General features: G+C 37.4%; 1 protein-coding gene across 1 annotated transcript; it reads left to right on the top strand.

Moving 5' to 3' along the window:
• Positions 1-2,141: 2,141 nt before the first annotated feature.
• Positions 2,142-3,501, top strand: LOC121981662 (UDP-glucuronate 4-epimerase 1-like). The gene has a single exon (XM_042534282.1). It carries the CDS (start codon positions 2,142-2,144, stop codon positions 3,441-3,443), a length of 1,302 nt encoding a protein of 433 aa, XP_042390216.1. The 3' UTR covers positions 3,444-3,501.
• Positions 3,502-14,430: the final 10,929 nt, after the last annotated feature.

Below are 14,430 nucleotides of genomic sequence, written 5' to 3'. Positions count from 1 at the left end.
TTTTTTAATCATGGTATCCGACTTTTCAAACCTACTAATCTTAAAAAGTGAGTGATTTGATTTTATAAAATTTTTTCACTAGCCACCAAGATAAATATGGAAAGTACTTACGTTGGACACTGATTGTTGACCTTCATAGGTCGTTCCATATTGATAAGAGTCATCCTCTACTTGAGTATTTAATGATGACTAATAATGCGATCGCTCCGTCAGTGGGGTGCTCTGCCAGTAAGCCTAGGTTCATCCATGGGTGATCATTGTTTAAAAGATCGGGCAAAATTTAAAAGGGTGTCCATCATTTGCAAAATCGTTAGATGAGTGTCTGATTTCCAATTAAAGTTAAATGGGCGCTCCATTTAACACGAACTATCCAAAATACCCTTACATTATTTGATCATTCAATTATTTAGAAGCTAGCAACTAGCTTCTATAACAATGATTTTGTATATTTTGATTTTACTTCTTCGAGTCATAACTTGATTCAAACAATATTTCAACGAGCAAATCAAAAGATGAAGATTCTATGACATTTACTATATTTTGTAGAAGCTAGCATGTAGTTTCTACCACGTGTAGAATTCTATAATGGTACTTTATATCATTTTGATTTTGCTTCACTATGTGATAATCTAAATAAAATAATATTTCATTGAGTAAAACAAATATGTAGATTTCATGACACTCATTAAATTTCAAATGAATATAATCTAACCATGATTGAATACGTATAAACTAGCATGTAGCTTTTACAATATGTAGCATCTACCTGCTAGTTTCTACATATTGTAGTAGTTAGCCGGTAGTTTTTATATATGGTAGAAACTATTTGGTAACTTATATTATAACGCTTAGGCTACATTTGGTTGGGTGTAATGTAATTAAGCTTGTAATGTAATCAAATTTGTAATGTAATGTAATCTTGATTACATTATTACATTTGATAATGTATGTATGTAATCTTTGATTACAACGATGATTACATTCTTTTGTTTGGTGTCTATTATTTTTTATAAGAAATATAATTCATATTATTATAAAATGATAAAAATATTCTGTGACTTCTATCCATGGTCGTTGCACCTCTGCCAGAGCTTGCGGCAGCCACCGACAACTAGCGGCTGCCACTGCCGACCGTCGCCAGCGGGTGACAACGACGGCTTGCGCCGACTGCGGGGGCGCTGACGGTCGGCAGACGGTGGTGGCGACGGGCGACCGACGACGGGCGAGGAGTGGCGGGTGGCGATGAACTAGGGGCATATTCGACATTCAAATTTTGGTTAAACGATGACCTCGTAATATAATCGGATTACATAGTATTTACTTTATAATCCAGATTACAAAACTTCACTACCTTTTGTAATCGAGATTATACATTACAAATTTAAAAGTAAACAAAATAAAATAATCAAGTTTTTAATATAATCCTGATTATATTATAAGACACATTACATCTTACCAAATGTCACCTTAATTTATAAATATTTTAAAAATAAAATTACTAAAAATAAAATTACCAGAGAGAAACTCATTTAATTTTTTTTATTTTAATTTTTGAAAAAAGAGATGCTAATTTAATACTTTTTTTTTTTTTTGCATGAAAGAAGATACGGATGAGAAAAGGATAAATTGTTGTTTATTTGATATAAAATTAAGAAAAAATAAATTTAAAATATATTTGTGATTTTTTTAAAAAAAAAAATCCTTATCTATTCGTTTCTTTCTTCCTAACCAAACTCCTTGGCAGATTAACAGTCTTTAGCCGGCCCTCTTTCTTTTCCTCTCCCTCTTTTCAGCCGTGCGATTTGGAAGTCGATTGGAAGCCGGAGCACCCTGTCTCGGACTGGCTTCACGCGGCGCGATCAGCAGGTGCAGTCTTAAATAATCCTTTCTTGGCTTATCGGTCTCCCGGTTTCCCTATTTAGGCATTCTACCGCCGACCCTGCCCTCTTTACCATGTGCAGATTAAAAAATCTCAGGTTCTTCTTTAGTGCTCTGCTTTAGTCTCTTTGATGCCTCGTCGATCTGTATCGATCCATTTGTTCTTGAGATCGAATTGTTAAGATTACCGTGCCTCGATCGATCTCGCTGTTCTAGAGATCTAATTGTGAAAGAAAAGAATACCTGGATCGATCACTGGGGAGATGAAGTTGAGGGTCATCGACGACGATTTGTTCCCCTCGACGCCGGGAAAGGTGAAGATCGAGAGGACGCACGCGCTGAACCGGCAGCTTCATCGCTGCTTCGCCTCCACGAGCACGCTCTTCCTGTGGGCGCTCCTCCTCGTCGCTCTCACCGCCTCCTACCTCAGCTTCCGGAGCTTCGTTGCCACATCCTCCCGATACTTCACCGCCACTTGGGGAGGCCTCCACTGGGAGCGCCAGATCCGCTCTTCCGCAGCCGTGACCCGCCCCGACGGGATCACGGTTCTCATTACCGGCGCCGCTGGGTTCGTTGGCTCACACGTTTCGTTGGCCCTCCGCCGCCGCGGGGATGGCGTCGTCGGGCTTGATAACTTCAACGCCTACTACGACCCCTCCCTAAAGAAGGCCCGCAAAGCGCTGCTTGATTCCCAAGGGGTCTTCGTCGTGGAGGGCGATGTCAACGATGCTCGCCTCCTGGCCAAGCTGTTCGACACCGTCCCCTTCACCCACGTGATGCACCTCGCAGCTCAGGCCGGCGTCCGCTACGCCATTGAGAATCCGGCGTCGTACGTGCACAGCAACGTCGCCGGGCTCGTCACCCTCCTGGAGGCCTGCAAGTCTGCTGATCCACAGCCCTCCGTCATCTGGGCCTCCTCCTCCTCCGTCTACGGCCTCAACGACAAGGTTCCCTTTTCCGAGTCGCACCGTACCGACCGACCGGCCTCCCTCTACGCCGCCACCAAGAAGGCCGGCGAGGAGATCACCCACGTATACAACCACATCTACGGCCTCTCCATCACTGGTCTCCGCTTCTTCACCGTATACGGACCGTGGGGCCGGCCCGACATGGCCTACTACTCCTTCACCCGCAACATCCTACAGGGCAAGCCCATCAACATCTACCGACGCCGCGACGGCGCCGATCTCGCGCGCGACTTCACCTACATCGACGACATCGTCCGAGGGTGCGTTGCAGCGCTGGACACGGCGGAGGCGAGTACAGGGAGCGGCGGAAAGAAGCGGCGGCCGGCGCAGTACCGGATCTGCAACCTGGGAAACACATCTCCGGTGACCGTGCCGGCTCTGGTGAGAATCCTGGAGCGCCATCTGAAAGTGAAGGCGAAGAAGCACGTGCTGGAGATGCCGGGGAACGGCGATGTGCCCTTCACCCACGCCAACATCAGCTCGGCTCGAGCCGAGCTCGGCTACAAGCCCACCACCAACCTGGACACCGGCCTCAAAAAGTTCGTGAAATGGTACCTTTCTTACTACGGTTACCGGCTCAACAACAAGAGCGTGTAGGGTTTAAACCATTTTTTATCATTATTTTCGCTATTTTTAAATGGGTTAATTCATGCCACATTGTTTGTTAGTTTTATTTTCAATTTCTTTTTTTTTTAAATAATAGTTTGTGAATAAGTAGTGTAACCACTGGGGGTGAAGTGAGCGTTCGACAACCTGCCGGCCCCACCAATTTCAACTAATCGGATGAAACGTAACATAAGGCCCCACTTTTTTTCTTCGACAGTTAAATAGGTGCAACCCGTGAAAGGATTCGGTGAAGTTTCGAGAAGCACGGAGAGACGTGGAAAGCCTGCAAGCCGAGCAACGGCATAATTTGAAGTGTAAATAATCACAAGCATTTACATTGAGATTAGGCAGTTGTTAATTAATTGTAAACTCTCAGTATGAACAATTTGAGGTAAAAAAATTTAATAAAAATTGTCCTTTTTAAAAAAAATGACGAAAATGAATGTGATAATTAGAAGAGAAATAACGGAAATTAATTTTTAAAAATTGAGTTGGCAAGATCCGTGAGACATGGGTGACAAGATGTGCGACTGTTCCATTCTGCTTTATCACTCAATTCAGCGTGTTGCTGTAATATGGCATGGCATGCTATAAACACCGCTCTCTCCATATTATTTTTTTATACAAATTGAGGTGCATGCTTTTGTATTAGCTTTTTCTTTATAATGAAAATAGATTAATATGAAGAACATCTTTATGATATTTTATGTAATACCCCTTATAATATCCCATAAGTTAGGTCGAAGGCTGAGCTCAATCGCATGTGATATATAAAAAAGGAGAAAAAAGAAGAGAAGGAGAAGATCTAACGAAGTGAATGTTCTTCATAATTATTGAACCACAATAAATTTTATATAATTGTGATTTTGGGCACTAGCCGCTGTTATAGATAGAAGTGTAGTTCATTATAATATTAAACTGTGAAACCTCTACTAATTGACTTCAAATTATAACAAAATGACGAGCAATGTTTCTGCTAATTAAGACTAATCCTTTCTTCACTCGTGAACATTGATTACTTTGTACTTACGTCTGAACTAGAGATGCAATTAATATTTATTCATGCAAACATAGGCGATATCGATTTCAAGATACCACAGAGAGACAGTAGCACTGCTGCAATATTAATTACCTTGAAAGAAAAACTTACAGTAGAAACACTCGGACAACTAGCACCTTCAGCATGCAATTAAACATGGTTCTTGATAACAACTAACGCTTATTAATTAGTGCTAATTAGATTTATTAAACCCTCCACGAAGATCTATTGTCCTCTTAAGAATAATTATCTTCAACTCCAGGAATGTAACGTACTGTGCAGTCGTCCTCAGCAATTCCTCAAAACCAATCGCAGTGTTCCTGCAGCATCCTGGGACCAGCTCCTTAAGCCGCCTCATCTTCCTTAGCACCGCACGCTGAAGTGGCTTCTTCACCATTCCTGATGATCTGCTAATCCTCCTCCTCTTCATCGCCACTGACCTAGCCATGCAGATCATCAATGCAAAATGGAAGAAGTAGAATTTCACAGGGAGGAGTATAAATAGGCACACTTGAATCTGGAGCTATATTATTGGCTTCCCGAAGGCATATCAAATCGAGAAACAGTGCCTGTTCTTGATATGGTTGTACCAAGAAATTAAATGTCACAGCGATTGAGATCAGTGGCAGAGTTTGGTCGATATTGTAGGCGCCGCCACCACAACTAGACGTAAAGTAATTGGATGCACGTAGGATGGTAAATGAACCGAACACTCATAAATAAAAATAAATTTGATATTCAATTTATAAGAATTTGTTCATGTTCATTTTATATATCTAGATCAATTAAAGGAACAAACTTACTAACTCATTAAATTAAATAATTTTTTTTAACATATATATTTAGCTTGTTAATATTAATGAACAGCATCCATGAATAATGTTCATGAACTAAATCATATTCATTAATAAAATTTTTATCATAATAAATAAATAAAAAAAAAATTAAAACAAACAAATAAATTTGTATTATGAAACTCAATAATTAATCAAATAAGCTTAAAAAGTAAAATTTCAAATAATCAAATAAATTTAAGTTTAGAGTTCGATAATATATAAATGAATCAAATACAAACTATACCTGAACTAAGCTCGAATTCCAAAAAAAATTTAAACCAAACGTAAACAATTTTCTCCACATAATTATTTTGAATAATGTAATTGGTTTAGTATACTAATTGCAGGGGCGTAGCCAAAATTTAAAATTACCTGGGGTTGATTGTCGACGCTGGTGTTCCAACGGCGATGATTGTGGTTGAGTCGTGACGACAGGGCGGAGTTAACGTCGCTTGTGGCAGGGAGAACAATGACGATAAAATTATAAACGGGGATAGCAATGAATGTGATGTCATGGTGGTCAGGGAGAAAGATAGTGACGACAGGGTCGTGACTGCGGCTGCGACAATGCCCCACAGATATAGCACCCTAATAAGGACAAGGTTTGTTGTGATTGTACTAGTCAAATCGCAGTTAGACGCATGCTAGGAGGAATAAGGAAGACAGCAGCACCGACTACTTATGCACAGATATAACAATACGCGTAGGGAGGTGAAACAATAAATAAAGGAAAATTTATGTTTAATTAAAATTTTTGATAATTTAATAGGAAGAAATAAGGACTGAAATAAAATTACTATAGATAATATGAGTTAAAATAAAATGAGGAAATAAAATTTTACTTATAGATTTTTAAAAATGGATAGAACTTCATCCTAATCCAAGAGTGATTCAGCCCATGACTAATTGGGTGTATATCTGATAGGTATTTCTTAAAGTGGTGCTACTTAAATGAAGAATTTGCAGCGACTGTTGATATAATGATATCGTCTCACACGCACAATGAGGACTGAAGGAAGACAAAGTGCATGTGAACATCTCAGTGATCACTCGTGGGCTGCATTAAATCCCATGCATGCATGTTCCACATGTCTGGATGAGCCATCTCTTTTCAGTCTAATCTTGCTTCTCGTATGTGCATGATTCATTACGCACAGTCGGTAGAAGCTAACGTAGTTGGTGACATGCATGATCATATCGATGCGTCTTTCCTGATACCAGCTGTTGTCAAATCCATTGAATGCGGATGATGAGGCAAAGGAGAGAGACAGGACTGTGCCCGATTCAACGCCTGTCTATGCTGCCATCTCAATCGTTACTGTTGTCATGGATTGCATGCCTACTTAGACCTTTCAGCACAGTCGCAGCTATATTTCTTCTCGGTATTTTACATATGTATTGTTTACTTACGCACCGTGTGAAATCATTTCCTATAAAATTATCGATAATTGATGAATTAAAATATATCTAGTAGTAAAAAAATACACACACTTTTATAAGTCCTCTAAAGAGTCTATAGAATTTATGAGATGGGACAAATTAAAACTCAAAAATAGGCATAAACTCGAGCTTACTCTAAAAAAATAGACATAAGAATCAGAAAATTAACAACAATTGATAAAACGATTGTAAAAATTGAATCAATATAATCAGTCTAACTAAACTACTTCTAAAATCAGTTCAGTAGATCATTTTTAGAAGCGGTTAAGAAATTGTCGCTGTTAGCTACATATAGAATCGGTTTACGAAATCGATTCTATATGATTGTTATAGCAGCGGTTTAAAACCGCTTCAAAAGGTCACATACGAGATTTAAAAAAAACATGATCGCATCTGATGTTATTTTCACAATTCCATCCGTCCTTTCTGTTCCAGCGACCCTTTCTTGCTCCGCGACCCTCTCTATTCCAGCAACCCATCAAATTAATTGCATCCTATAGAAGTATCTTTACACATTCACTTCTTAAATTGTCTTTGATTTTGTTTTTCGAGGTTATTTCTTGATTTAGTTTTTCTTGGGTAATAATTTTTTTAAGTGTTAATGGTGATAAAATTATAATTGGTTAAACAATTAAACAATGTTTTAATCAAATCCATATCAAATTTTATAACCTAACACTTTTCTTTGTATTTCAAAATTTTAATAAAAAATTTCATTACCTTAACATAATTTACATTCCTAATTTTTTTAAAATTAATTTATTAAAATTAAATAAATAATAAAATTAATAATACAAATGAGCCTTTATATTAACTTCCCTCCGTCACACTGCACCCAAAATATCACATTCTCGCTATTATCTCCCTCCTCACCTTACCTTACACACCGGCCCGCTATTTCCCGATTCAATTCCACGGACACACTATCGCTAACAGCCTCGTTCTGACCTCCGCCTCCGACCTTCGACCTCCGCCTCCTTCCAGTTACACAGTCAGGAGAACCTCCGTCTCCTCACAGGTATGCAACTAGGATAACCTCCGCCTCCAACCTCCAACCTCTGCCTCCAACCTCCGCCTCCTTCCAGTTACACAAGTAGGAGAACCTCCGTCGCCTCCTAGATACACAGCTAGGATAACCTCCGCCTATACTATTTGACCTATCGTTGTTGTCGATTCCTTTGTCTCTGTTTCCGAGTTTTTTATTTTTTTGCTTATTGATTTTGGGAGCCTTCTACATAGGATTGGACATTCCTATTTGCTGTTAGGGGCTTTATCCTTCGACCTCTCTTTGTTCGCCCTATCTTTGATCCTTTAACCTCTTTTTACAGGTAACTGTTGGTGTAGGAAGCATCCGATGATCGAACCTGAGTTTTGATAATGATAAAGGATTTAAAGTTAAGGTTATTTGTGATCTAATGTGTTTGAACGAGTTTACAGGAAAAGTCCTAAGATGTCTTAGGCAAAAGTCCTAGTTGCGGTTAGGCAGACAGAAATTCCTAAGGGGTGGTAACCCTAATTCCTAGGGGGTGGTAACCCTAGGCGGAAAGCCTTGGCGAGTCGAGGTCTTTGGGCAAAAGTCTTAGAGTCGGAAACTCTAGGTGAAAATCTCGGTGTTACCGATCGGGTGGAAAGTCTGGGCGGGTCGTGGAGCGGACGTCCAGCGGAAAGACCTGAAGATTCGGATGCTGAGAAAAAGTCCAGTCGATATGAAGAATCGAACTGACAACAGGTATACTCTCCTGAGTGGAGTAGGTGAGGACGCGTTTCCCGCTGAGGGAACAGTAGACGTCAGTTTGACCTAGGATTTCCGAACAGAAATCCAAAGTCAGAACCAGACAGTCTGGAGACTGTCAAATACTTTGGTTATCATGTTTATAGTATGCTAACTTTGTTTTGCAGGATATGTTGTTGTTTTGTGGACTAACATATCTTGCAGGACGTAAAAAGAACTCAAATCCCCGGATAAACAGTGTTCGAGGTGCCACCATGGAGCTTGGAGGTGCCTCGGATGCTTTGGCAGAAGTTGCGTAAAAAGTCGGATTAAAGGCGCCCTCTTGGAGTGCTGAGGCGCCTCAGATGGACTTGGAGGCACCCTTAAGGGCATCAGAGAAGCCCTCAAGAGGATAAGCAGCGGGAGTCGCGGATCTTATGCATGCTGCGAATCCGCCGGTGATGGAGGCGCCCTCAACGACTTATATAAGCCTGTCTCGAGCAGAGGCTTAGGAGATCATCAAAAAGACCATCTTTCTTCAGCGTACTACTAACGAGACGATCTGATTGAGCTATAATAAGACCTCGATGACCCGAAGTTGTGAAGTTTCAATTTCTTGTTGTCGGTATAGTTTTTCAGTACAGTATTATTGTAATCATATCTTGTAATATTTGTGAGCTTATAGTTGTTACTCAAAGTAAACGTTCAACGAGCGTGAGCCTTGGAGTAGGAGTCACCACATGCTCCAAACCAAGTAAATCCCTGTGTTTGCTTGTGTCTCAGTGTTTTATATTTTCGCTGCATTTACTCGTTGATTTTCCGAAACGAAAAGTGAAAGCCACGAGCGCTATTCACCCCCTCCCCTCTAGCGCTTTTCGATCCAACAGTAACGACTCTTGCTTTTGGAATTTGTTTAGGGGTTTTTTCCGGGCATTATCAAAATGATGAATCTTATATCCATTTAGTTGTCACATGTATATTCCATCTTTGTTTTTCGTTCAAAGATAATCTTACTAGATATAAGCTTATTGAGGGGGCGCTTGGTTCGGGTAAGGGAATGGGAAAGGATATGGAAATGATTGTAAATATTAATGAAACGGGAATGATTCTCATACCCCTCATAATACTCAGGAATGCCCCATTCCTATATTTAGAGAAATGAATCCGTAGGTCCCATCATTTCCCCAAACCAAGCACCAAGTTTCATTCCATTCCCATTCCAAACCCCCCAAACAAGCAGCGCCTGAATCTTCCAGCTTATTAAATCTTTGTTTTCTGTCCAAAGCTTGTATCAGGATTATGATATAAGTGATTGTAATATAAGTGATATTGACTGATAGCTTCAGCTTATGTTTTAACTAAAAATGCAGTGAACCTTGATTTCTTTAATTTTTATAACCCAACAGGTATTTACAAATGAAATTTTGTCCAAGAGTTAACCATTGTTCCATTGATCAATAATGTGCTACTTCATATGGACCAGCCTAAGAAACAAACCAGATGTTTGGATTTGCACTATAGGTCAAGTGTGCAAATAATGGCTATAGTAAGCCAACACACTCCTTGCATAATTGACCCTTGTGTTACGTAGCTTTAATCTAATGCCATGATTTGAATTTATATCTCATAGGAGAATATAGGATCTAGAAGTTGTTAGTTGATCTTAAGTGCGTAGAACTTCGAGCTCTATTCTTCTGAATATTCCTTTCCACCTCTAACTTTGCTTGAAAAAACAAAAATAGGGAGCGGTTAAAAATTCATATTTGAGTTGGTTGAGCACGATTTACCTTCTAGATTGCTTATCTTTTTCAGTAAAAAAAGTGAAATGTGACCATTATGCTTGAACATTCTATGATAGTTTCTGATTTTACACTTCAAACTTCATTCATATTTCTATATTGTGATTTGTAGGTAACTTTCAAAATGGTAAACAAAGGAATGTGAAAGCTAATCCAAAATAGCCAAAGTTGATCTTGGGGAGAAGAATCAAGTAACAGAGGAGTTGATCATGAAAATGAATCACTAAACACAACATCCCATTCACCATTGGAGATACAAAATGAGGAGGTTAATAATCAAGGTGAAAAATACTTTTGGATATGAACAATAAATTATTTTTTGCAACACTAAGTGTAAATTATATTTTTCAGATGAAAATGAGATCATGTCTTCATCCCAAGCTCAGAAAAAAAATGTGGCAAGACTATTATGAGAGATATTCATTCATTACATCCCGATCATATGCTGGTAGTAAAATTCAATGAAAGGGGATAACCTTATGGTAATTTATAATCGATGCTTGCAAATTTTATTAGGACTATTGCACGGAATGGAGTTGTGTTGCTCCTAAGCTTTTTAGATTGGAGAAAAATACTGACAAATCTCTTGAATGATGCATGTAAACTTGTTACCGTATGTTTACAAGTGTTTAATTTCAATTTTGAATTTAAAGCATTAACATATTTCATTTTATGTTTATAGGCATGTTTTTGTATCCCCAATCACCATAGAAGAGTTATAATGCAAATGACGGGGGCTGCATGGAGACGGTGGAGGATTGAAATGAAAGCTACATCTTATGATTCAAATACTCCACTAGAAGAGCTTGTTGCAATACAACCCATTCCTTATGGATTGACACCTCAAACTTGCGAAGATTTTATGTAACTATTGGAAGTCTGCTGAGATATAACTAATATGAATTATTTTTAACATATGCTTATAGATGTTATAATTTCATTATAAATTTTTGTGCTAGAAAACTTGAAAAATCAATAAAGAAAATGCAAACAAAAAGAAAGGGACTCATGCACAGGGACACATTAGTATTCCATCATTGGAATATAAATTTAAAAGAATTGAAATTATTTTTCTCTTCCTTATAGTTAGTTGCTCACTGTTCATTTTTTGTTTTACACTTTAATGCTCTTATCCTTGACGTTCCAAGGTTTTATGGGATTCTGGATATTAATTACAAGCAATGTAATGTATATTAGTTAGCTTTTGATGGAATGTGTAAATTAGCAATATAAGTCGTTGCACATATAGAATAATTTATACTATTAATATATGGCATTAAATGTGGAATTTTTATCTTGTTAGTCTCAAGAGAATGGTAGAAAATCGAGTTATATTGAAATACAACAATTGAGTCGAAGAAGTAGAAAGAAAGGAGGTACCGCTATTGATGATGAGGCAATACGAATTAAGGTAATAATATGTTTCACTTTTAAAATTGACTTTTAAATATTTTTTTTATTATATTAACAATTTATTTTTTTTGTTAGAATTTACTTAGAGAGATTGTATATCATCTCCTCCAAGAAAAACATGAAGGAACACAACCACTGGAAATCCACGAGGAGACATTTTGTTAATAATTTACTTATAATTTTATTTCATTTTTGTAAAAGTTGTTACACATAGTTCGACTTTACTTATATTCTTTATATAGTGAGGTTTTTAGACCCCAGCATTCTGGTCGAGTGCGATGTTTAGGAGCTGGTGCGCTGCCTAACCAAGTATTCCCAGAGCAATGTAAACGCAACTCAATGTATTGACAAGATTATCACTCTAATTCAGATTTGATAGACAAATTTAAGGAAATGAGAGAGAAAATTAAAGATATGAAGTTGCGAGTAGCAAAACGACAAACGAAAATAGAGCAGATGAAAAAACAAATGCAAGAAAATGATCAATTCTAAAATTTTGCACGAGTAATACTAAGTATGATGTCGGAAAGTGTTGGGGGATCTCATGGACCCGAATTATTACCGGCACAAGTAAGAATATTTCTCACTAAAAAAATAATTGTCTAAAATTAGTTGTATAGTTAAGTACATAATAGCAAATTTATTTATTTTTATAGATGGCAGCTATGTTTGCAAATATTATGAAACAACAAGTTCAATCAACTGTGGAAGAATATAAGTGTAGATCCTCCCATCAATAGAATCAGATAATAACTAGAGAGGTTGGTATTTTAATTACAAATATTTTTATTAGAGTATTTTTGATTTTCTATTTTTTAAATTGAAGTTTAAAATAAATTAATTCATAATCCTAGTCATATGAGTTTTTTTATACTATTCTTCTACGCTTGTTCCTCTAAAACTTACATTTCAATAATCCTATTGATTTAAATTAATTAGTTTAGTGGTTTGTAAACGAGTTGAAAGTAATTAGTAATTTGTAATAGTTATTCCTTGAGAACTTGTGTCATTCCGAGTTCATTTTCACAACAAATATAATATAATAATGCTTATTTAAAAGAATCCATGGTGAATGAAATAGTTGTTCCTATCAACCAAACCCACTTTATACCAACAGAAGTCGGAGAAGCTGACCAACAATGCAAAGATAATAGAATTCTAATTTGAACTTTAAGTCTGAGAAGCTGACCAACAGTAGTCTGAGAAGCTGACCACTTTATGCCAACAGAATTCTCTTCGAAGCTCAGCATGCTTGTATATGAATCTTAAACTAGAATTTTAATTTTGTTTGCTTAGTCTTTTATGTTTTTTTTTTTTCATTCTTTGTCTTTCCATTCTTTGAAAGTTAGTATTGAAGGTTGGAGCAAATACTTTTTATCGTTTGGAGCAAATACCTTTTGTCGCTTGGAGCAAATGTCATTTGATGTTTTTTTTATGGAGAAAACTTGTTATTGAAGTTTGTATATATATTTTAGAGATTAAAGAAAGGATTGTATTAGTGGTATAATGTGGTGTTAAATGAGTGATGAATATTTGAACTTAAATATGAATATGACTTGTTGATTCGATAATACTATTATGTGTTATGAATATAAATTAAATTTGAGAAGTGAAATATGGATATTGTCAATTGATTTAAATTGGACATTTAGTTTGTAAATATATAGGTACAATATGATATAGGAGCATTTTTAAAATTGGTAAATCCATATAATTAGCAGCGGTTTATAACTGTGCCTATAGATAGTGTCACCATTGTATAAGCAACTTATATGATCGGTTACAGCTACTTCTAAAAGTCCATTTTCTAAATCGGTCTACAACTACCTCTAATAAATCATCCTTTTGTATCGGTTTTGTACCACTTCTAAAAGTCATTTTTTTAATTGCATAGTAACTTATAGGATTGGTTGTAATCGTTTCTACAAGTTAACCTTCCGAATCGGTTACTCACCTCTCCTAAAAGTCCACCTTAAGCCGAGTCATATTGATCTATAGAAGCGGTCATGATCGCTTCTATACGTTTACATCTGAATCGATTCAGAACCGCTGCTATTAGTATGTATCAGAAGCGACTTCAAGGCTTAAACCACTAGTTTGTTTTACCACTTCGGTTGTCTTTAGTACCGCCAACACCTGCAACAGTTGGGTAACCAGTGCAATAAGTTTAGCAGCTGTCGTAAACTGCTGGTATAGGTCTTTACAAACCACTGATGTCTATTTTTTTTGTAGTGTTATTCATCAGTGTTGTGCCAAATTCGTGTATATAATTCCATTGAACTATCTCAATGATCTTTTCTGAAAAGGATCAGCAACTCTCAGATAGTTCAATATCTGAACAACTCATGTGGTTTTTGGTCTGGTGCTTACCATTGCGCCTCCAGGTCCAATTATTCATCAAAAAGTCAATCTGTTACAGCATAGTTTAATAAGTCTTGCCATATGCATAATGCATTGCATCTCTTCTTTCTCAGTCAAGACAGCTATAATTCTACTTTAATACATTGATGGACGATGCAGATAACTATCATACTACGTCCAGTTTTCATTTTATCAAACACCTTAAGGACCTACCTACCTACCTACACTGTGGTTTCGGAGGTTATACATCACAAGGTGCGAACCCTAGGACGCAAGACATCTTCAGTCGTCAGGTGATCTTTTGATGCTTCCTGAACAAAAGATTTGTTATGTAATTTGCCTCGAGATCACACAGCTGCAGTTTGACGTGGAGCAGCAG

This window comes from Zingiber officinale, chromosome 5A (genome assembly GCF_018446385.1).
Source record: "Zingiber officinale cultivar Zhangliang chromosome 5A, Zo_v1.1, whole genome shotgun sequence".
Classification (NCBI taxonomy): Eukaryota; Viridiplantae; Streptophyta; class Magnoliopsida; order Zingiberales; family Zingiberaceae; genus Zingiber; species Zingiber officinale.
The sequence above is the reverse complement of the archived record's forward strand: the minus strand, read 5'-3'. Positions and strand labels throughout refer to the sequence as shown.